Source organism: Mastigoproctus giganteus, chromosome 11 (genome assembly GCF_048544385.1).
Source record: "Mastigoproctus giganteus isolate SK-2022 chromosome 11, ASM4854438v1, whole genome shotgun sequence".
NCBI lineage: Eukaryota > Metazoa > Arthropoda > Arachnida > Uropygi > Thelyphonidae > Mastigoproctus > Mastigoproctus giganteus.
Window position 1 is genome coordinate 36,324,556 of NC_143585.1, and position 26,190 is coordinate 36,350,745.

The 26,190-nt window shown below is 35.2% G+C and overlaps 1 protein-coding gene across 1 annotated transcript in view; it reads right to left on the bottom strand.

The window, feature by feature from the left end:
* The window catches only part of Cap-G (Chromosome associated protein G), an 86,097-nt gene that overhangs the window by 39,740 nt on the left and 20,167 nt on the right, over positions 1–26,190 (bottom strand). Inside the window, exons 6-10 of the mRNA XM_090384402.1 lie at positions 23,187–23,379; positions 18,284–18,436; positions 17,509–17,625; positions 12,674–12,887; positions 5,706–5,897 (exon numbers count right to left, since the gene is read on the bottom strand). Of these exons, the coding sequence (XP_090240528.1) occupies positions 5,706–5,897; positions 12,674–12,887; positions 17,509–17,625; positions 18,284–18,436; positions 23,187–23,379 (869 nt within the window). The remainder of the gene's footprint in view (positions 1–5,705; positions 5,898–12,673; positions 12,888–17,508; positions 17,626–18,283; positions 18,437–23,186; positions 23,380–26,190) is intronic.

The following is a 26,190-nucleotide window of genomic DNA, read 5'->3' on the forward strand; positions in this document are numbered from 1 at the left end:
CAGAAATTTATTTTAATAAATAAATTTCAGTTAAAATAAATATAAATAAATGTTGACTGAGGTATAATGGCCATTATTAGATTATTTCCCAAATTTATTGGGAAATAATCTAATAAATTTCATGTAATACTGTAGAACTTAATTAAAATTTAAGTAACATTTACTGTTTTGACTATAAATGTTTTGATAAAAATTAATAATTATAGACAGTAAACTCCTATAATAACATTCCTGCGTATAGCAATATCATGGCGTTAGTCCTTTTTCTGGTCCCATTATCAACCCTGTGAAGTGGGGATTCCTGTTATAGTGCTCTTTCAGGCTGGACCTTTGGAAGCACTATAACGGCAGTTTACTGTATGTATATTTTTAAATTTTTAATTTAATATTTTACAGAGTAAGTTTCCTGAATATGTCTGAACCCTGGGCAGTAAAATTTCCACTGCCAATAGGCTCTACGGAGTGAGTTTCTTCATTAAATTTTGAAAATTCATAAAAATGAAAACTTTGTACACAAATGTTATTAAATATAATTTGTTTTTGACTTGGTTGCCCAATATTACAGTAAAATTGTTTTGAAAATCAGATCAGAATTTTAAAAAAAAATCATAAAAAAATTCGTAAAAAAATTAAAATTACTAGTAGCTATTTTTTTGAATGTTGTAGAAAAATACAACTTACAAGATGTCTATAATGTGGCCATATACAAATGTTTTTCATTTTATCTTCTTCCCAGAATATGTCAGTAATAAAATTCTAATTGTAAATATAAAATTTCAAATTCAAAGAATTGATCAGCCAGTATTACATGATAACATAACCAAAGGAGAATCTTTACTATTTTGATGTGGGTAATGTGGAAGGGCATCACATTGTTAGCAGTAAGTCTTTATTGGCATATAGTTCCTTGGCAGTTGTTAAAACAATGGTACTTATAAGATTTAGACAATGTTATCTTTAAACTGTTGACAATACCACATTAAGTCACATACTAAGAGATGGGAATTATCAGCAATCTATTACATGCAGTCAAGCCTGTTTATATAACAATTCAATTTAAAATTTGCTTCTTCAGCCCATAGAAATAGTTAAGAGATATACAGGGTGTTTAAAACTGCACAGAACAAATGAAAGAACATATTCTACAGCTAAAAATAAAAAAAAAGTTCCTACAAATATACATCTCAAGCATTTATTTCCAATATATTAAACATTAACCATAAAAGAAACAAAAAAACAGCATGTCTTATTGTTTCTGTACTATTTTTAATAGTTTCAGCAGCTTCATAAATGTGATTTCTCAGTTATCTTGCATGTAATGTATGCAAAATAAAACAGGGATTTCATGTAATTCCACACAAAGTAATCTAAGGGTACAAGGTCAGGTGATCTTGGTGGTCACTGTACAGGACTGTTCCGACTGATTTTTTTTTTTTTTTGATTTGGTAGTTGTTGGCGCATCGGCTTCTGTGGCCATATTGCACCTCCCAAGGTTTTTGCAGTACTTTGATCCAAGCCCGAGGCGGGAATCGAACCCGCGACCTTGGGGTTGCCGGGCAGGTACTTTACCCACTCGGCTAGCCCGGTCGGCTGTTCCGACTGACTGTACAATGGTTATTGTACTCTACATTTAACAAAGTCAGAAACATCAAGCAAAAACTGAGCTGGTGCACTGTTGTGTCTAAACCACATCCTCTGCTCATTTTCAAGGGAGCATGTTTTCCAATAGCTCCCACATACTGTTCCATAAAACATGTAGGATTAAGCAGTGAATCTAACTCAGCTTCAATTGCTGGGACAAACCACATGACGTGGACTCCTTGAAAATGTAAATAATAAGGTCCAATAAGATTGTCCACATGAAACATTAAAGGAAAAGGTATGTTGGTAATGAGTACTAACAACCATACGTGGTGGTTTTCAGCCCAGATACGAGTGTTTTGAGAGTTGAGAATTCCATTTCTTGTAAAACCTGATTCATCTGTAACAGGGTTGAGAAATTGAGGATCATGTGTACATTGCAAAATGAGCTATTCATGAACGTTTGTGTATTTTACATATCTTGTGACAACAATCCTTGTACAGGTGTAACACGAAACTGATACACATTCTGTTCATGTAATGTCCTCCACAGGCTCACAGATGAAACCTTTCTGGTGGTAGGAGACACTTAATAGCATGAAGTATTTGCTCTTCCATTTGCAGTTCATTGAAATCTCCCTTTACCACTGTTCACCTGTAATGGTTTCAGCATACCTGTTTCACTAAGTCTTCTCTCCACATCAGCAAATGTTTTATGATTTGGAATTCACTGAGCTGAATGGTGCCTCCGTAGCCAGGTGGGAAGGAGCAGTGTGTAGCACACGCTTCTTGATTAGACCGGAGTTTGATCCCGTCACCACCAAATACGGAGGATGCGGAAAGGTCAGGGAATGACCACCGCATATCCCGGAGCAATATGGCCTTATTTGCTAATGCTCCTAAACACCAAATAACATACAACAATTAACAAATGAGAAATATGACAGTAATAGTAATTTTTCACAAACAGCTTGAAATATGGCATCTTTATCAGTTTAAAAATAAAATACAGCCAGTTCTCATATAACATGATAGTTGTGTTCCTATAAACCTTCGTGGAATGCAAAATCGTGAAATATAAATAACAGGCCTTATGGGAAAAATAGGATTAAGATTGAACACACATTTGTAACGAAAACATTACCAGACACAATAAATAATCATAATAAAATATGTAAGTATTTTATTACGATTATTACGTAATAAAATATTGCTAATGCTTTTGCTTCTATCGTAAGCAAACTTGTTCTTTGTTTCATCTTCTATCCAAACAGATGAACAGATGTTCCATCTCTTCCAACTGCTTTTATTTTCTCTGCATTCTTTCTAATTGTTCTCAGCCTTGCCTGATTTAGGCCTGTAGCATGTAATATCACATGTTCTTTCCTTTCGTTCAAAGCGTTTCACAATTTCGTATTTTTCCTTACCCCAGTGGGCTGGAGGCCAGTGTGGTTTTGATTTTTTTTTTAGGAGCATTAGCAACTAAGGCCATATTGCTCCGGGAAAATGCGGTGGTCATTCCCTGACCTTTCCGCATCCTCCATATTTGGTGGTGACGGGCTCGAACCCTGGTCTAATCAAGAAGCATGTGCCATGCACTGCTGCTCCTTCCCACCTGGCTACGGAGGCGCCAGGAGGAGGCCAGTGTGATTATGGCTGATTATGGCTATAAACAATATAGCCATAAACACTAGTATAAGGCCGTTACAAGTTTTCCCCGGTAAGAATTTTTGACCCAGTCCAGCTCTGTCTATCGATATTGCTTCTTTTTTTTTTTCCCTCTTTGGATCTGTAGTATTTTCACCAGGATGCTTCCTTTTCACACTTTATTCAAGTATTCATTTTTAGGGAATAAAGCACAATTACAGTATAAAAAGGACAAAAATGAGGAGGCATGCTTGATACACATAAACAAAGCTGGCACGTGTAGCAACTGAATAAACAACACAGTAAAGGCAGAAACACACTATTATCATCTCACATTTTACTAAAGCACATTTCTGGAGGTCACAACCATAAAACAAACTAAACTAGAATTACAATTAATAAGCTTTCGGCTGGGAGGCAGCCTTCTTCAGATTGAATACATGAATGGCAGTTGGAATAGAGATGTGCACTGCCAGGATGGTGCGTGAGGCGCGTGGTTAATTGTTTGTTGATGTTTGTGGCTGTGACATATGGTGGTGATGTGGCCAGCGTTTGTCTATGGATAGAATTACTGCCTCTGTGATGGGGTTAACTTGGCAACCACTGTTCCTGTTCAAAGAGGCATCCGAGCATTTTATATTTAACGATTCCAACCAGGTGCGCTTTAGGTAATGGTGGGACCTGTCCACAACCACGACATCGCGGTGTGGGTCGATGTTGTGGCGGGTTGTCCAGACATGCTCGGCGATAGCTGAGTGTTCTACATCTGCCAAACGGATCGCCCTTCTATGTTCTGAGAGACGTTTCTCGAGTCGACGTCCAGTCTCTCCAAAGTAGCAGCTGGTGCAGTCACGGCAAGAGATGCGATAGACCAAACCGCTCTGTAGAAGAGTGGGGATGGGTGTTTTTACGTTGGAGATAAGAGAACGCAGTTTCTTGCCTGGGAGTTGGATGCATTTTATCCCATATGATTTTAGGATTCTACCGATCTGTTGTGACAGGTTGGGGTAGTTTTTTTTTTTTTTTTTTGATTTGGTAGTTGTTGGCGCATCGGCTTCTGTGGCCATATTGCACCTCCCAAGGTTTTTGCAGTACTTTGATCCAAGCCCGAGGCGGGAATCGAACCCGCGACCTTTGGGTTGCCGGGCAGGTACTTTACCCACTCGGCTAGCCCGGTCGGCTGGTTGGGGTAGTATGGGATAAATTCCCTCGTGGATGACTCGTCACTGTTGGCATTGCTGTTGGTCATCACGTTGTCGCGTGCTTGACAGGTGTGATCTACAGGCACGCGACAACGTGACGGCCAACAGTGACGAGTCATCCACGAGGGCATTTATCCCATACTACCCCAACTTGTCACAACAGATCGGTAGAATCCTAAAATCATATGGGATAAAATGCATCCAACTCCCAGGCAAGAAACTGCATTCTCTTATCTCCAACGTAAAAACACCCGTTCCCACTCTTCTACAGAGCGGTTTGGTCTATCGCATCTCTTGCCGTGACTGCACCAGCTGCTACTTTGGAGAGACTGGACGTCGACTCGAGAAACGTCTCTCAGAACATAAAATGGCGATCCGTTTGGCAGATGTAGAACACTCAGCTATCGCCGAGCATGTCTGGACAACCCGCCATGACATCGACCCACACCGCGATGTCGTGGTTGTGGACAGGTCCCACCATTACCTAAAGCGCACCTGGTTGGAATCGTTAAATATAAAATGCTCGGATGCCTCTTTGAACAGGAACAGTGGTTGCCAAGTTAACCCCATCACAGAGGCAGTAATTCTATCCATAGACAAACGCTGGCCACATCACCACCATATGTCACAGCCACAAACATCAACAAACAATTAACCACGCGCCTCATGCACCATCCTGGCAGTGCACATCTCTATTCCAACTGCCATTCATGTATTCAATCTGAAGAAGGCTGCCTCCCAGCCGAAAGCTTATTAATTGTAATTCTAGTTTAGTTTGCTCTGAGAAACAAAATAAAAAAATTTTCGTAATGAATCCAGAGCACGTAGGCCTTTTTTACTACAACCATAAAACAATAAAAACAATTTCTAGTTGCATACTTGCTAGTAGAATCTATTATAAACAGGTATCAAACTTGACCTAATTGCATTTTCGATAATGCTGATAGCTGGAATTCTGTGTTTTTTACGTTATATGGCAAAATGGCTTCACTGAAATCAATCATATAAAAAACATAAATAAGTTTTCAGAATCTCTTCATTCCCATTGTGTTGTATTCAGTTGGGGTGATTCTGCATTCGACTGCCATTTCTTGTAAACACAAAGGCAAATCGTGCATAAGCGAATTCGGTTTGTGTTATATACGACACCATTCCCTATTTATAAACCATGTATGATTGAATTCGCGTAGTGTAAACCTGTGTTATACGAGGACTGACTGTACGTAATATTCCAACAAAATCATAATAAATAAATTAAATGATCACTTTTCTAACCTTTTCAGTGCATCCTTCTTGAGAAGAAGGAGGAGAAGAAGATGGTAACAATGAGCTCTCATATTCTTCTTTAGAAATCTCCAGTGACTTCAATTTATTCTTTATTTCTTGTGCACGTGAAAAGTCTTGATTTTCTACACAACTCTGCAATTCATCTCGGAGTATGTTTAATTCAACTCGTACTTTGGCCAGCTAGAGTAAGGAATAATCATAAACACATAAAATAACTTCACAAATGAGATTCTAATAATCAAGTCAATAGGATCTAAAAGATACAATTTGTATATTTGTCATTATTATTCTTTGCTTGAAAAATGTGCATTGGACAAGACAGCTCATATTCTGTACAAATTGAACTGATAAGCATCAAGCTATAGAATGCATACAACTTTCATATAAGTATTGTTAATGTACTGTTAATGCATCACTGCTTAAAAAATGGAAACCAGATTTGGCAAAATAGCATTAAAAGCCTTCCATTGTGAAGCAAATCCATGAGTTGTCCATCTTGCACCAAAATTAAACAAAATTCCAAAGCAGAAAAGTATATTCAGATATTAATTCTCTGATTTATTTCTGGGGGAAAAAAAAAAAACCCCAGCTTTGTTATATAATCAAATATCTGCTCATATAACAAAGATTTTAGAACCTAAAAAGATACTAATAGTGTATATCATGTGGCTCTATGGTCTTCTCAAACTGGTACCCAACAACTATTTCCAGAAGTCTATTGAGGTATCCCACAGAGGAATGTGGAGAAATTCATTACATTACATCGTGTCATAGTTGTCCATCATAGCTTCATTCCACCTTCCTTGGGCGTAGCACACGCTTCTTGATTAGACCGGGGTTTGAGCCAGTCACCACCAAATACGGAGGATGCGGAAAGGTCAGGGAATGACCATCGCATATTCCCGGAGCAATATGGCCTTAGTTGCTAATGCTCCTAAAAACCAAATAACAACAACAACCTTCCTTGGTGCCTCCTTTCCACTGAATGTATGTTCTGGTGGAATTTTTTTTCCATGCTCTTCACTTACATCACCCAGATTTGGTCTGAAAAAATGCAGGTGAGAGTGCAAGTAATGGAGCTTGATTGGCATTCTGGATGAAATTTTTTCATAATTTTCAATCAACTTCAAACTAGTTTGTAATTATCCTCTTAATATTACCAAGATTACCAGGCATTCTGCTCAGCATCAGTCATTTTGTCTTCCAGTTCTTGTGAAGCCAACATCTGCTTAACTCGTGGACTAATAAATATGCCCCTTTCCCTTTTCACATCAGACAATTTTGGAAACAGATTGTATATGCTTGTCACCTTGAGGATCCAATGCTTTAACAAATTGATTGATCAGTCCCAGCTTGATGCAACTCAATTCTGGCAGATCATTCTCTTTTCTTGTAGCACTGAGAGAAATAACAACATTTCAGAAAACTGCAGCAAACTAAACAGGCTCTTTCAAATACATATGGCAGCAAACATGTTAAAGCCTGGTTTACACTGTCACATTTTCACAACATCAGGTACTACGAGATACTACCCCTCTACCCCAGAGGCAGTGAAAGCAAGGGGACTTAGTGAAACCACCTTGCAAACCCAGAATCTTGAAATCCCTACAGACATCCTATTTATACTGGTCATGCTCAATCTTCTTTAACACATGCTTCACATTTCCAAGTCTTCTTTAATATGAACAGAGTGCACAACAGGGATAATGGGTGTATATTGCCATTGTGAAGCAATACAGCTTTGAAACTTTTACTTGTTTAAGTAAAAGTTTCAGTTTTTAAACTGTCTATGAAAAGGCACCACTCTGGTTTGTGACAATACGAATTTCTACATAATGACCAATCAAATCAAACTAACACAGGGCTTCTACAACACTGTAAAAATGGGCATAAGTTATGTCTTTTTCTCTAAGTGAAAATCTTGTAGCTGGGATTCACTAGATTCCACTGTTTTAAACAAGATTTCAGGAGCACTCAATAGATTTGATTAGATTCAAATTCCTCACTAAGTCATCCAATTCCTGCTGATTTAGGGAAATATGGTTCTTTACTTGAACAGGCTTCTGAGGAGTAACCTTAATTGTCCTGTTCACTAGATGCATCATCCAATTCTGAAACTCTTCTCTGGAAGGTGGATTTTCTGGTCTTCATCCCGAAATCTCATTCTTTTGAAAGCAGTTTTCCCATGGGAAAGAGGAAGAAGCCTGCTGGTGCTAGAGTGGAGAGTAGGGTGGATGGTTGATCAGTACAATACCATGTTTCGTCAGCAGTATTGGTTATTCTACCTCAAAATTGATTTCGACATAGTGCATATTGATCATCGCAGAAACAGAGAACCTCTTAATGCTGTTTTACTTTCAATTTGGGTGGTTGATCCCAGACGAAGTCACCTCAATTGGGGATACACAATGATAAGTCGTGTATTTTCCTTTTGTATATATACTATGCGTTTTCCATAGCTACATCTAGGAAGGTTATATTAGGATAATATGATTATCCTACTATAACCTTCCTCACAATATATTAATACAATATACAATGCATTATGGATGTAGTGCATCTACTGCCACTGCAATAGCACCAGTCCATAAATTCAGTACATTAAAGTCAGCGCATTAATGATTAACTACCATACTACTCATTTTATATATATAATATTTAAAATAAAATGTTATATGATAGTTATTATAATAATATAATTATAAGGATGTACCTTTTTATAATGAAATAAATACTTAAATAATAATAATAAAAAAAAATAGGTTTAGACACAAATTACGTGGCATCCCTGGAATGTTATTGTGGCAAACCAGTTGAAAACCACTGCTCTAGATCATGCTCAGGTTTTGCTTTGTAATGCATTAGTTTACTTTTTTATATATAATTATATCATTCTCTTTTTAAATATATATTTCCCCATAATTAAATTTGTAATCTTGGCCAGGTCAACATTACCTTTGTCTAAAAGTTACATGTTAAATTTTCTTTTTTTCAATAAATAATTTATAACTACATGCTTTCCTACCTAAATTTAGTATCCATACATAGTCATTATTGGCTCTTTTTATACAAGATATTACAGAAACTGAGGGCTGTGGTCTTTCAAAATAAATTTTTTAGGTTGATCCCCTTACTGAAGACTGGATATATATTTTGTGGACTTTATGGTACTTTTTTTCTCGCCTCATTGATTTATGTTCCTATTTCTATTGAAGTTACTTTAATGCCTTTCTTTTCTAAGCGATATACCATCACTATGCACAATCCATACTTTCTCCCAATTCACAATTAAATTTTGCAACTTTATTAAGCTATTTTTAACCTAAGGTTCTTTATACCGAGACAGGTTTTTTACTGTGGCCTATTCTTCCTCCCAACCATATTAACTTAATCTAATCAATTTAATAAATTATACTTTACAGCCTCATACTTTTTTGTATAAGCTTATGTAACACAATAGTACTCTTCATATGTTATGATGTACATATAACTGTAGTACAGATTGTGTGTGTGTGTGTGTGTGTGTGTGTGTGTGTGTGCGTGCGTGCGTGCGTGCGTGCATATTTATCTTTTTTTATATGAGATAATTTTTATTTCAAATTATAAATCATAAGAAAAAGGTGTAACCATAACCTACAAAGGGCCCCAACCGTCCCGATATATAGCTAAGTCAAGCTAATTCCAATATTAACAAAATAAACAATCAATATATAAGGCATACCTCGAAAGGCACATCATCATGGGGCTAGCGCCTCTCAATATATACCATCAATAACAACATGAGCTATCTGTTTCTGCAAGTTACATGCCAGCCTTACCAAATTCATATATACTAAATATAGTTTTTGGAAAATTAAATGCACTAGGCATAATCCTTATGGGTTTTGATAATTAACTATATAATATCGGTGTAAATACACCATAGTTAACCCATATATTTGAGCTACGATTGTAGCGTAGAAGGCATCGTTTTAATTGTATCTCATAATGTGGTTGCCTTCACAACAAGATAGCTACTATTGAATTACTTCAAATAAATAACGCTTCTCTAGTAGAGAAGACTACTGTTATTTATTTTCAGCATACCACCACCCAGATGATCGTTTCGAAGCTTTTTGGGTTTGTCATCAGTGGGCGGGTAGGTAATACAATATGCCATCTCAGTTGCGAAGTTATATCCACATTATGAGAGATGCCAGAAGGGTGTGGTGGTAAGGTATTTGGAAAATTAAATGCACTAGGCATAATCCTTATGGGTTTTGATAATTAACTATATAATATCGGTGTAAATACACCATAGTTAACCCATATATTTGAGCTACGATTGTAGCATAGAAGGCATCGTTTTAATTGTATCTCATAATGTGGTTGCCTTCACAACAAGATAGCTACTATTGAATTACTTCAAATAAATAACGCTTCTCTAGTAGAGAAGACTACTGTTATTTATTTTCAGCGTACCACCACCCAGACAATCGTTTTGAAGCTTTTTGGCTTCGTCATCAGTGGTCGGGTAGGTAATACAATATCCATCTCAGTTGCGAAGTTGCGAGGCAAAACCCATAAGGATTATGCCTAGTGCATTTAATTTTCCAAATACATTACCACCACACCCTTCTGGCATCTCTCATAATGTGGATATAACTTCGCAACTGAGATGGCATATTGTATTACCTACCCGCCCATTGATGACGAAGCCAAAAAGCTTCGAAATGATCGTCTGGGTGGTGGTACGCTGAAAATAAATAACAGGAGTCTTCTCTACTAGAGAAGCGTTATTTATTTGAAGTAATTCAATAGTAGCTATCTTGTTGTGAAGGCAACCACATTATGAGATACAATTAAAACGATGCCTTCTACGCTACAATCGTAGCTCAAATATATGGGTTAACTATGGTGTATTTACACCGATATTATATAGATACTAAATATAGTATACATAATAGCTACACGAGCTAATAAATCCAAATTAACTATGAAATATATAATAAAATTAGAACAGCAGACTTGCAAAATGTAACTGCTAGCCGCCCTACAGAGAGCCAAACTCTTAAACATTAATGAAATATTTACGCAAGTATTTCTGTTTCCATAGCAAAATGCAGGAGGAAAGAATAGTGAGGGCATAAGCCCAAAAATTAGGCGAAAGGAATAGGCAACAAGTAAAGCAGTAGTGCTTCAATCTTCCTCGAATTACTCTAATAGATTTTGAGGCATAAGATACAAGAGTTAGATAGCATAAAGATAAAAGCAGAGGTAAAGACAGCAAACTACTTCAGAAAATTACCGGGGGTGTAAATCCCCGTCCCTTAGCAGGGTTTCTGGTAATTCGTTGTGTAAAGAAACTTGTACTAATCCAATTAAGAATTAAAGACTCTAATTCAGAATTAAGGTTGAAGTTAAATGCCATAATAATAGAAAAGCAATCCAAACTTACAGAACAAAGCAAAATTAACCAATATATCTGAACAAAGTAATATTTACCGATACAACGGAGCAGAGCAAACAAAATGTGGATAGACCCAAGCTTCTGCGCGAAATGAAAGAAAGTTCAAAGCTCCCGCTACTGTGATATGCAATTATGGAAAAACGTATCCACCAATAGAAAGCATTGTGGATATAAGCAACCTCTTAAAAAAAAAAAATTTATTCTTTCCCATAGAGCAACTATGGGCACAACTTTTTTAGAGTGTAAGAGAGCTGTATCAACAGCTGTATGAGAAGTGCCTAAATCCCATAGTTGCTCTATGGGAAGGAATAAATTCCCCCCCCTCCCCCCGAGGTTGCTTATGTCCACAATGCTTTCTATTGGTGGATACCTTTTTCCGTAATTGCATATCACAGTACAGGGAGCTTTGAACTTTCTTTCATTTCACACAAAAGCTTGGGTCTATCCACATTTTGTTTGCTCTGCTCTGTTGTATCAGTAAATGTAAATATTGCTTTGTTCTGTAAGTTTGACTTGCTTTTCTATTATTATGGCATTTAACTTTAACCTTAATTCTGTATTAGAGTCTTCAATTCTTAACTGGATTAGTACAAGTTTCTTTACACAACGAATTACCAGAAACCCTGCTAAGGGACGGATTTTTACACTCCCGGTAATTTTCTGAAGTAGTTTGCTGTCTTTACCTCTGCTTTTATCTTTATGCTATCTAACTCTTGTATCTTATGCCTCAAAATCTATTAGAATAATTCAAGGGAGATCGAGATACTATTGCTTTACTTGTTGTCTTTTCCTTTCGCCTAATTTTTGGGCTTATGCCCTCGCTATTCTTTCCTCCTGTCCATTTTGCTACAGAAACAGAAATACTTGCATAAATATTTCATTAATGTTTAAGAGTTTGGCTACCTGTAGGGTGGCTAACAGTTACATTTTACCAGTCTGCTGTTTTAATTTTATTACGTATTTCATAGTTAATTTGGATTTATTAGCTCTTGTAGCTATTTAAATTTAAAATTAAATTTAATCTTAAAGCTATTATGTATACTATATTTAGTATATATGAATTTGGTAAAGCTGGCATGTAACTTGCAGAAACAGATAGCTCATGTTGTTATTGATAGCATATATTGAGAGGCGCTAGCCCCATTATGCCTTTCGATGTATGCCTTATTCAGTAACGACATTATGGTAATATTGATCGTTTATTTTGTTAATATTGGAATTAGCTTGACTTGGCTATATATTGGGACGGTTGGGGCCCTTTGTAGGTTATGGTTACACCTTTTTCTTATGATTAATAGTCTGAAATAAAAATTATCTCATATATTCGCAGGCTTATGTAATGTTTAATCATTTCTGATGGCATTAATCTGTCCTGGCCTGAATTTATCGAAATCATTTGGAAATTATTATTTGGATATTAGTGTTAATTCTGCTTTTTATATGTATATCTTTTTTTTATTTTTCTTAGAGGACTTCTTAAAAAGTGCAATGTGAAAAAGAAAACAACCTTTAATTCAATTTTACGTTTTTCTTCTGGAGAGATTTTACTTTCAACCACTGTAATAGGATCCTTAATATCAGATATTATTTCTGCAAGATTATGAAGTCGAATTTCTGTATTTTCATGCAACTTTCCATAGCAGGCAATCAAATACTTTACAAGAGAAGAATCCACTTTGGGGGAGAGTAGCATTTCTTGAACAAGACGATCCAGACTATTTCTGTGAGTAAAGAAAAAAATAATAATAATAAATAAATCATACTAAAATAAAAATAAAAAAAGCAATAAACTTAGGTTGCACTTAATATTATTATTATGCAATTATTTGTTTGAAAAGTTTAAATAATAAGACAGAAAGAAAGGTTTCAGTAGAGAAAGGTTTAAATAATAAACAGTCTAATCCTGTGCTAACTATTGATGATTAACAAAGTGATTTTTTATGGTTTTTTACAGTAACTGTACATGAGAACATGTCAGATTCCTCACCACTGTTTTCGCAATTATTTTTCTCAAACAGTGACCTGACTAGTTCCAACAATGCTACAAAGTTTTTAATTTTGTTTATAATTCAAGGTTGCTTACATTTCCTCTCCCACAGTTCTATAAATACTTACAGCCTCACACAAGTTGTTTCTGAAAAATTTGTTACAGTTTTCACATAAAGGTGAGGGCATGAAATTTACTCTATATGCATGTTACCTCAGTGGGTAACATGTGGTTTTTAAATATATCTCAATGATAATACAGACAGGCTGCTAGGCAAGCTTGTGGAGCTCTGTCAATGATATACAGGAATTTTTCCAGCATGGACAAGGAGCACAAAAGGGCTACTCTTACCAAAAAAGACTTCAGTTTCTCTGAAACCTTAAGGTATCCTCGATGATAATGGCAAAAATCCTTGCACCACTTTTGTTCAAATGAATATCATCTCTACAAAATAGTTTCCTTCTACTTTTTAAATACAGGTAGTTCCCGACTTTACGAGTTAATTCGTTCCTACTGCGTGCTCGTAAAGCGGGAATTTATTTCCCATAGACATAATGTTAAAAATAGGGATTATGTTCTCAACAATGAAATTAGTTAGCTGATTAGTTTATGCTTAAACAAATGATTGATTTATCCAAAGAAATTAAAATGTAGCCTGTAAAATCAAGCAAATTATAATAAAGAAATTATTTATGACTTGTAAATGTTAAAGAATATTTATTCTTCATCATCGTCATCATCAACTAAATGCACACTCGTTGATCATTCATTATTGGCTTGGCACTCATTGGTTTGTTGCACAAAAAAATGCTTCAAGAGGCGTTTGTTTCAAAGATAATCTCTTTTCTTTATAAATTTCAATAGCATGCATAAGCATGTTTTAGTGGCACGCACAAATTGCAACTAACACGATTCGCACGGAGTAACCAGTTTACGAAGCTTATAAAAAAAAAAAAAAAAAAAAAAAGGGAATGAAGAGAAGATTCTGAAAATTTGTGTGTTTTTTATACAATTGAAGATTTCAGTAAAGGGGAAACATTTCACCATAATAATGTAAAAACCCATACAATTCCAGTTATCAGGATTATCGCAAATGCAATAAGATCACGTTTACTACCTGTTTATAATTGAGCCCAATAAACCGGAAAGTTCAAATTGTTTTTACTGTTTTATGGTTGTAACCTCCAGAAATGTGCTTTAGAAAAATATCACAAAGCTGTTCAAAATTGGTTCTTATAACAGAACATATATGATAACAATGAAAGTGCAGTGCATTTTAATGATTTGAATTGGTAACTAATACAATTTACGCTATAAAAACGACCTTTTAGAGAGTTATATAGCGAAAATTTCAACTTCCGAGGTCGTGGAACGAATTACCAAAAAAAAAAAAAAAAAAAAAGCAATGTGTTACTGGGCTCACATTACGATATTTTCATGATACGGTGTCTCTGGAATGGATTAATATCGTAAAGCGGGATACACGGTATTGTTTAGTTATGCGCGTGGTTTGAAATGCGGTATTTATGAATTTTTAACATTCATTTTTTTGCAATTAATGTTCATATTTTCAATTTTGTTGATACTTGGGAAAAAAAAACTAATAACGCGAGAACTGCCTGTATATCTCAATCATAATACAGACAGGCTGCTAGGTAAGTTCATGGGGTTCTGTCAATGATATACAGGAATTTTGCCAGCATGGACAAGGAGCACAAAAGGGCAACTCTTACTAAGAAAAACTTGTTTCTCTGAAACCTTAAGGTATTCTCGACGATAGTGGCAAAAATCCTTGCACCACCTTTGTTCAAATGAATATCATCTCTACAAAATAGATTCCTTCTATTTATAAGTGAGGGCCACACTGATAAAAATTTCTTCCCTAAAGCCTTGGTTAATCCCTCCTATCATGTCTGGGCAGAACTGCAGACACATACACACTCTGACCTAACTTGTGGCATTTTTTCAGCATGGTTCTATAATTAATATAATTATCCAACAAATCGTCAGGTTGTGTTCATTTAATATTGTTAGTTCCCACATGTATAATAATACTCTCTTTATCTCCTTAAAATCTGATAATCTCTTGGTAACATCATCATTTAATAGAGAAGCAGAATACTATTTCAGTGCAGGTATTGAAATACAGGTAACCCTTGTATAACACATGGTAGTTTGGTTACTACAAAATCTCGTGTAATGCGAAACCATGTTATACGGGACTAAGAACCAGTACAAAAGGGGGGGGGGGGTTATGTTCCAAAAGCTAACAAAAATATGCCATTTTTTAAATAATTATCGTAAACTTAATTTTTATAGTAGTAATAACTTAATATTTTAACTTTAATAATTTTTATAATAGTAGTAACTTAAATAGTAATAACTGAACAAACATCTTACCTTACAAACTGTGATACTTATATGTGAGATAATGTACGTTCATTTAATTTCTTCCTCATCACTTCTAAGCACAATCTCTTTTGTAGCATCTAGATTTCGTGTACCTTCTGCTCTCTTTAAAAGTCACAAGCTGCACTCTTCAAAGTAACAATTTTTTGTGGTCTCAAACAAGCACAAGTTCAATAGCACAGAACCTAACCCTGGGTTTTTTTTTTTTTTTTTTTGATTTGTTAGTTGTTGGCGCATCGGTGTCTGTGGCCATATTGCACCTCCCAAGGTTTTTGTAGTACTTTGATCCAAGCCCAAGGCGGGAATCGAACCCGCGACCTTTGGGTTGCCGGGCAGGTACTTTACCCACTCGGCTAGCCCGGTCGGCCTAACCCTGGGATCTCCCAACAAAATACAGTGGACCCTCACTTTAAATAATATGTGAAAATCGGAAGAATATTTTCCAGTTAGCAAAATAAAAATAAATTTATGCTTACATACATAGCTTAATTAATACGTACTGTAATATGTACATACTAATCAATATTTCTGTTCACTGACTTATTTTTATTTTTTTGATAAATTTAAAACAATAAAAATGATAAGCAATTAATAACAAAGAACCCAGCACGCACAAGTTTCAACAAACACGAGATACAGAGTAATGAGTTTCTGAGCATTTATTTATATTTTTTATGCTTGAATATTTTATAGAAGGGGGAAACACATTTCACCATAATAATGTGAAAGTCCACAGAATTCCATCTATCGGTACTATAGCAAATGCAAGAAGATAAGAGTTTACTACCCGTTTATAACTGATTGCACTAACAGAAAAGTCCAATAAACTGGAAAGTGCAAATTGTTTTTATTGTTTTATGGTAGTGACCTCCAAAAATGTGCTTTAGAAAAATATCACGAAGGCGATAACAACTAGCAAGTCAACAGCGGGGATTCACAAAAAGGAATGGAAACGCTGAAAATTACATCTAACATAATAGCAGGGTTTTCCCAGCACAAAAGCTCAAAAATACTGTGCTATGCGAGATTTCTAGCAATTCTCAAACTGTGTTAGAGCGAAACCTTGTTGTGTGAGGATTGCCGCAATTTATCAATTGTGTTAGAGCAAAACCATGTTGTAGAAGTACCGTGTTATACGGGGGTTGCCTGTAGTTTATGGAAATAATGAAGCACTGCACTATTTTTCTGTTGTAAATAAATGGTAATTTCTTTAGAAATGATTATGTGTATTTACAAGTCACTAATATCATCCTTAATCAAATAACATCAATCTTTTGGGTCATTCATGAGAGAACAGATAGCCTCAATTAGTAACTTGGTGTCAAAAACAGTGTGTGGAAGAAAACTTCTAATTAAAAATATAACATTTGTTACGGGAAATCATTTTTTTTTGGATAATAATATTTCTGTTAAAATAAATAACAAATTTGTGTTTATCCCGATATGGCTGAGGCCAGAAGGGTTTACACATTCATTGTGACTGCAAACATGCTGAATTAATTATTAAGGGTTGCCAGGTTTTCAGCACCACAGTTCACAATGGGCCATGCATGCTTAGCACAGGACCGCAGCTGACCCAAGATATTATATGTTCTTATTATCTAATATAGTGTCAAAAATAAAGAATAAAATTATAAAGTGCACCATTTTCAACTATTTCTTGTCTTTTATCCCAAAAAAAAATAAAAGGTATACAATATCAACCTGCCTACCATGGGGAAAGTGCCACATTCTAACATACTTTAATAAGCTAAAGCATTTTAAAAATTTAAATTGTTTTTCAACATCTGAAACAAAAATGTCAATTTTCTTTTGAGTTACAAAAAGAATCCACATATATCATGTAATGAGCCCCATTATTTCAGAATGTTTAATTGGAAGTTTAAAGCTTTAACAAAAAAATCTATATGGCAAATATTAAAATATGCATAAACAATTTACTATACCTTCCTGCTTGATCAGCCAGGTCAAACTGTTCAGTTAGCATAAGTAACTGCTGACTTACGAAAGTATGCTCCAACTTCTTTTCCAGGTCATATTCATCAAAAACTTGCAACATATATCTAGAAAAATAATTAAGATTTAGAAGGTGATATAAAAATAAACTGTTGACATTAGTTATCAACTTCTCAAGTAACTGCCTATTGCTCACTATGCACTTCACTATTTGTTCTGATTATTGTGAATAGAATTTTAAATGTTGAATTCTAATGCTGTGTCATGTTAGATTTACACTTTAGTGTTCCCAGAGCTAATAGTCATGAGAAAGTGGCATTTGTAGTTCCTTGCCTCCAAGCTAATTTATTTTTTTAAGTATTCTACATTGTATTGGCACCTCTGTAGCCAGATGGGGAGGAGCAGCAGTGCATAGCACATGCTTCTTGATTAGACTGGGGTTCAAGCCCATGACCACCAAATACGGAGGATGTGGAAAGGTCAGGAAATGACCACCGCATATCCCCGGAGCAATATGGCCTTAGTTGCTAATGCTCCTGAAAAAACCAAAAATAACTTATTTTATGTAAAAATTATTTTATGTAAAAATATTCAAGCCCATGGAATTTTGGGAGTGCAACTTATATTTGGGCAAATACAGTACATATCTTCTGGAAAAATAACCTAAATAGAATTCAGGTGGGGATTCTTTCATTGTCATATCACTGAATGACAATGAAAATTTGATGCCTTGGTAAAAATAAAAACTCACTTTTGGATACTTACGTTTTAGTATACTCACAGAACGGTGTCAAGGCAGGTAAAATATAGTCAAAACAATCTTCAGCAACTGGTCCACCTTGAGATTTAATGTATTCACAAAGACATCGCCAGTAAAAGGCACCCTCACAAGTTAATTTGTCAATGGGTATTAACAGTCTACAAACATAAAAATCATAAAAAAAAAAAAAAAATCAAATGATATAATAATAAATATGTAAATCTGCATATGCAGTCTGCTAAATATTTATTTAACAATCATCAAATACTAACTCTGCCACTTAACTTTTAAAATTCAGATCTATTAAAACTGACATAATGATACATGTACAGGCAACCCTCGTATAACACGGTACTTCTACAACACAGTTTGTTCTAACACAATAAATTGCCACAATCCTCGCACAACACGGTTAGAGAATTTTGATAACCTTCGCATATCAGGGTATGTTTGAGCTTTTGTGTGGGGAAAATCCTGCTATTATGTTGGATGTAATTTTTCAACATTTCCACTCTTTTTGGATCCCCGCTATTGACTCGCTAGTCAAAAAAAAAAAAAAAAAAAAAAAAAAATTGAGAAATCTCTTTATTTTATTTTGTTGGGAAATTCCTGTGTTACGTTCTGTGCTATTGAACTTGTGGAAAAATCTAGATTTCAAAGTTTTATTACTACTGGATAGCGCACCAGGCCATCCAAAAGATTTAAGTCATCCAAATGTTGAAGTTATGTTCCTACCACCACAGTTGTACTGGGTTAATACAACTTCTTTCATTCAGCTGTTAGATAAAGGCATTATATCTACCTTTAAAACTCATTACATCAGAAAATCATTACAATGAATTTTGCAAAAAAACTGATTCCGAATCTATTGAAGTAATGGAGGCATGTAAACACTTCTCAATTGTGGACTGTATCAGAATCATAGCTTTATCACTCAAAGAAGTAAGACCATTAATGTTAAATGTGTGTGGAAAAATGTATGGCCACAGTCAGTTCATTCAGGAAATATGGTCAAACCAGCAGAAAAGGGAATCGGTGCAATAGTAGAACTTGCTACATTGGTAGGAGGGGAAGGTTTTGTTGATATGACTACTGAAGCCCTTGTGAGTAGCACAGTTGATAGAATTGCCCTCCTCCCCACACCGGCTGGAAAAGACCTGGGTTTGAATTCCGTTGATGAAGGGAGGAAGTTTTATGGGTTTTTTTCACGTGGCAAGGTTTTTTCTCCCAGAAACTCAGGTTTTTCGTCCAGCAAAACAGAAAATTGACTTCAGGATGCACAATTTATAGATATTATACAAGAGTAATGTGGCCTAGTCGCCAATGCTCCTAAAAAAATAAAAAAAGATATGAATACTGAAAGCTTTCAAGAATTACTGGTAGATAAAGAGGCAGGCAAAGCAGATTTGGTGCAAATGGCATCGGAGGTAAAACCAAATCATTTCAGATGATGATAGCCAGATGAAAATTCTAAACTTCCATTTACACTAAAAAGCATAGCGGAAGGCATAAAGTTAGCTGAGCAATTAGAATCTTATTTTTTGAATGCAGATTCTTGATTGAAAGGAGCCCAAAGTTCAAAAGGGAGCTTCAAAAATGCTTAGTTCCATATGATGAAATTCACAAAGATTTATCAAGCGAAAGCAAACAAACCCAGATTACTGATTTTTTAAAGAGAGCAGAAGATATACGAAATCTAGAATTTCTGGTGTATTTTTGTTAACATTTTGTTAATGAAATAGTTTATTTCTGTTAGCTTTTGGAAAGTAACCCCCCCCCCCTTTTTTACCTATATTTCTTTTTTGTACTTTTTCTTAGTCCTGTATAACCGGTTTCGCACAACACGACATTTTATAGGAACCTAATAACTGTGTTATATGAGGGTTACCTATATTTCTTAAATAATTCCCTGAATTTGATATCTTCAAATTGAAACTACATTCAAAAGAAAGAACTTTCTTCCCTTCCCCCACAAATAATTATTTCATGGCAAAATTTCAGTTAGAAAACATATGGAAACAGTTTCAAAATTAGTAATTCTAGAAATTATTCATATTTTTACATCTTTAAAGACTTACTATTCAAGGCCTAGAGTAAAATGGATTAAAAAAAATGACAAATGAAAAGAAAGCTGAATGTGATGATTATAAATTAGTAGGAGATCACATGTGACAAGAATAAAAATGTCTATGAAATGACTTTTACAAGGCCACAGAATAGCAACACTAGAAGGAAGGGCCTGAACCATACTGGACCAATACGCAATAAATGGTAACCTCACTAACAACTGTAAACAGATAGTTGATGAGCTAAATAAATTTTCTGCCCCAATAATCATAGACGAGCATGCTTTTTTCACTTGTCAATATAGCTGGTTTGGATAACAGCAATTAGGAAGTAACAATTTAGTAATTAATGAAAAGAGAAATCATCATGCTCAAATATGAATAAGACAGGAAGAGCTGGTGGTATTTATTCAGTATGTTCAAGGCAGCAAGACAATTCAAAAACTGTAGATGATATAATGCTTAACCTTTTCCGGTGTACGTAAGTAGATCCATGTTTTGAAGATCACTTCCCACAATGTGTCAGTTAAGACACAAACTGTTGGTTGATATGCTGTTTAATGGCACGAGGACTACTAAGGTCATATTGTGTTGCACAAATTGTCTTGCAACTGTTAAGAGTTTGTGCTGCTATCCCTTATCTGGGCAGAGATGGAAGAAATCCCAGGTGATGTCTGATACGAACATACCTATCCCTTATCTGTGTTTTTAACTAATTATAGACACCATTTGTAATACACTGCAGCATGAAAATAGCTTTTAGATATGAAAATTGTAGGAGAATATTTGGGATCCTAATAAGTTCAAATTGGACACAGCTGTCTGGTTTGGAATAATAAAAGCCAAAAATTCATTTTTTGTGTAATTCAGCTCTGGAATTTGATAAAATCACAAGTAATAGATAAACATATTATTGCATCAAAAAAACATAACAATTGGTTTTATTTACAAATTTTTTAAGAATAATTTATTTTATTATTTTTTAAATTCTGTTTTTATTGCTGACAGTAATTTTACTCTTGTGTTGGGCAACAAAATCAAAATAAGAACCAATTAATATTTTTTGAAACATTTATGTACAAAGTTTTAATTTTTACAAAATTTCAAAATTCCATATGTATATGAAATACTTCTTTGTAAATGAGCCCATCATTATTGAAGATTCACCGTGGCAGACTCACTGCTGAAACAGTTAGTGGCATTTACCTTGACTGCTACTTATGTCAGTGCCTCACATCATTTAACTATATGAAATTCAGTTAACCGAAGGAGCGACATTTTTCAGTGAACAGTTTCAACTTTGTCCCTCTTCAAAAAATTTCTTGATTATACTCCGGCACGACCACCAGGTCAGTGGAGTTTACAATAAATCGTCACTACAAATGTTAATCGTATTTAGCAGTCATGAGCTTGAACCCCGGCCTACTCAAAGAGTGCGTGCTACTGCACTCTCGCTCCTGACCACTAGACTAAATTAGTCTAGTGGTCAGGCCTCTTTTGTTCTTCCCTTAATGTTCTTTCCTTTTTGAATAAATAAATATATCTTTGATAATAGAGAGCTGTTAAGTGCTCAATAATTCCTATATTCTATTATATTATGAAACAACAGGGGGGGGTTGCTCTATTCCTGTGAACACGACGCCCCGGAAAGTTCTAGTCCGACTTAAGGAATGTAAAGAATAATCCCCCCCCCCCATATCCATTAAACTTTTTAGACCCCTAAATTTAACTCTAATGTCAAGCTACCGGACCGAAGAAAATTTATTAAGCCATATTTATTAAGCAGTTTAGATCTTCAAAATTTAATTTTATGTCAATCCATGTAATGGTTTCCTTGCTGCCAGAGGTATGGTGTTTGAAGATAGAAGTCTTTAGCGCTCAGGGTTGAGACCGAGGGGTCTGAACGCTACTGTTCTGACAGTGGGGAAGATGTCCCACATGTTTTGTAAAATTGATATCACCTTCCCAAAGAATTATTAGCATGTTGGACCAGGAGAGTTGGTTGGAAAAGAAGCTTCCTATATCTAAAATAAAGGTAATCCCTGTTGTTTCATAATAAATATATCTATAAAAGGAGGGGAATGTTATATCCCTATTAGAGATCACATAATTAGTATTTTAGCATTCATAATTGATTAGCATTTTAGTACTTTTAACCCATTTGCCAAGATTTAAAGGTAAACTATTAGCATGCTAACATTATGAATATTTCCTCACAAATTAATTATAATTAATGTGAAATATTAATATTCCTTCATAAATGAAATGATAAAGAAAAACTTTCACATGCAACAGGCAATGTAATTGTGAAAATCACAGAATAACACATTTCCTAGACCAATAGAGACACCTTTCTCCCCCGCCTTGGAAAATGCTTCCTAAAATTCTCCAAAGGTTATGAGCATGTGGTGATAGTTTTATTTCTAGTCAGGGGCTAGAAAAAGTATGGTCAAAATGGCCAAGTGGCTTTCTGGAAACAGTAGCTCTTAGTGTCTAAACAGCCCAGATCACATTACATGTGATCTGGGCTGAATCAGCAATGCCCTTGATGGCACTATAGATGATATGTGCATTGAAAAGTAAGTTATAACATTATTAATGATGAGTGTGACAGTAATGACAAATTTATGGAAATCTACGACAATTAAAGCTTCAGTCTACACTGACATTTTGTTTAGTAAGCACTTGTGAGTCTGTGTTTCAAATATGTGCAGTAAAAAATTTTTTTCCCAAAATTTGCCTTCTAAATTGTGGATGCATCTTATGGTCTGGTATCTCATATTGTTCAGAAAAAAATATATCACTTAACATCAATGCAACTGTGCAAAAGAGACAAACTTACTCCTTATCCAGTAATTCAAACTTTTTTACTAATTCTTTAGGAGAATATGGCTTGAATAAAGTAGTGAGGGCAAGTTGTGCAGTGTCTGCAGAGTCCTGAATATCTAAACATCGCAGGAAATCTAGGATGTTATCATCATATAACTTCAACCATGTAACAGCCAATTTCTGCTCTACAGCTTTGCGAACTATATCTGGAATTGCATAAAGGTAAAATAAAGAATATTCAAATTACTTATGAAAGGTCTGGCTAAACATCTTAAGAAGAAACCTGCTTAATATTTTTTATGAAACTGGAATAAAGAAATGCTTTTAAACCACCCCACTTAAGTAAATCTTTTAGAGAACATAGTAATCTTTGATTTTTTTAGTGAGCATGTTGGAATACTTTTTTTTTTTTTTAATGAAAACTCCAAACACGAGAGGTAATAGAATCTATAGTACTTAATACCATGCTTGGGTTGAAGGTTGAGAAGATGAAAGAAGATATTTGTTAACATTAGACTTGAACTTCTGTAGACTGTAATTTTCAGGAAATACGTATTCATTCAACTATTCGTATATACGTATTCATTCAACTGCTGTTCCAGAAAACAGCAGTTGAATGAATAAACGAGAAAGATGAAAAGTTGGTCCTGTGAGTTTGAAGTTGGACGGTAAATGGATGTTGGCGGTACGTGTTCAGACTATTTTGAAAGAGAGAGCGAGAATTATAGAAGTCAATTCAGAAGAACAGTGCCCATGGAAGTATCTGTAGAAAAGGCATGGAGCAGAAATAGTACATCTATGAGAACAGTGAGTGGAGAGACTGTTAGAGAGGAGTCATTAATTACCCTAACTGCTCTCTTATGAATGGAATCTAGAAGCCTGAGAGAGGTTTTGTTGTTGTTGTTGTTGTTGTTATTTGGTTTTTAGGAGCATTAGCAACTAAGGCCATATTGCTCTGGGGATATGCGGTGGTCATTCTCTGACCTTTCCGCATCCTCCGTATTTGGTGGTCAAGGGGCTTGAACCCCGATCTAATCAAGAAGTATGTGCTACGCACTGCTGCTCCTGCCCACCTGGCTACAGAAGTGCCGAGAGGTTTTGGGGGCACCGCCCCAGATGTGGGAACAATATTCCATGGTAGGGCGGATTTGCAATTTGTACAGAGTGAACAGCTGTTTGGAATGCTGAGAGCGAAAGAGAAAACCAAGTTTTTTAGATGCAGAGGAAGCAATATTTGTAATGTGCTTGTTCCAAGAGAGAGAGATTAGAAGTCAAGGTAATCCCCAAAAGAGATATATCATCTTGCTTAGAAATCGTAGTGTCACCAATGATAAGCATAGGAGCAGAAGAATCCTTTTTGCGAGATATAAGACACAACTGAGTTTTAGAAGGATTGAAATCAACTAAGTTGTCTTTGCCCCACTGGAGAATTACCTCGGGATCAATTTTTCAATAATTAACAGATTTTATTACCACTGTGACTACAATTTCAAACTTGAGTACGGGGCAACATTGAATTAATGGCCTCCTCATGATAATGTCACCAAAAAAAAAAAAAAAACCGAATTATGAAAAAACACAGTAAATTTCATAGTGGAAACTGTACATACTTGATCTGTTGTATATCCTACTACTGTATTTCCAGGAGGGGAAATTAGTTAAAAATTTGCTGTATAATTGCTTTGATATATTAAAGTATTCAGTTGCTGAATACTTTAATAAGTTGAGTAAATTTTGTGACCAACAGGATACATCAAAACTAATTACTGTAGATACCCAGTTTCTCCCCTCAGCTAGAGATGCAATGAAAGAATATATCAGTGGAATGCTAATTATAAACAGCTACCTCTGGAGGGAAGTTCGTAAAGTGCATTTTTTATATTATAGGTAGTTCTCGACTTTACGAGTTAATTCGTCCCTAGTGTGTGCTCATAAAGCAGGAATTTATTTCCCATAGACATAAGGTTAAAAATAGGGGTTACGTTCTCAATAATCAAATTAGTTAGCTAATGTTTAAACAATGATTGATTTATTGAAAGAAATAAAAACGTAGCCTGCAAAATCAAGCAAATTATAATAATAGAAAAATTATTTACGACTTACAAATGTTAAAGAATGTTTATTCTTCGTCATCATCGACTAAATGCACACTCGATCACTCATTATTGGCTCAGCACTCGTTGGTTTGTTGCACAAGGAGTTGTCTTCTTCAGAAATATTTCAAGATGCGTTTGTTTGTAAGAGATAATCTTCTCTTTTAATTATAAATTTCATGATTGCATGCATAGGAATTTTTTAATGGCGCACACAAATTGCAACTAACACGATTCGCATGGAGTAATAACAAGTTTATGAAGCTTAAAAAAAAAAACAGGAATGAAGAGAAGATTCTGAAAATTTATGTTTTTTATATGATTGAAGATTTCAGTAAAGGGAAACACATTTTACCATAATAACATAAAAAGCCACTCAATTCCAGCTATCGGCATTTTTGCAAATGCAAGAAGATCGGGTTTACTACCCGTTTATAATTGCTTGCAGTAACAGAAAAGCCCAATAAACTGGAAAGTGAAAATTGTTTTTTTTTTTTTTTTTTTTTTTATGTGAACCACAAACACGAGAGGTATTAGAACCTATAGTACTTAGTACCATGCTTAGGGCCGACCGGGCTAGCCGGGTGGGTAAAGTGCCTGCCTGGCAACCCAAAGGTTGCGGGTTCGATTCCCGCCTCGGGCTTGGATCAATGTACTGCAAAAAAACCTTGGGAGGTGCATTATGGCCACAGAAGCCTATGCGCCAACAACTACCAAAAAAAAAAAAAAAAAAAAACCATGCTTAGGTTGGAGGTTGAGAAGACGAAAGAAGATATTTGTTGACATTGGACTTGAACTTGTGTAGATTGTAATTTTCAGGAAATACGTATGAAGGAAGGTTGTTCCAGAAAACGGCAGCTGAATGAATAAATGAGGAAGATGAAAAGTTGGTTCTGTGGGTTTGAAGTTGGACAGTAAATGGAT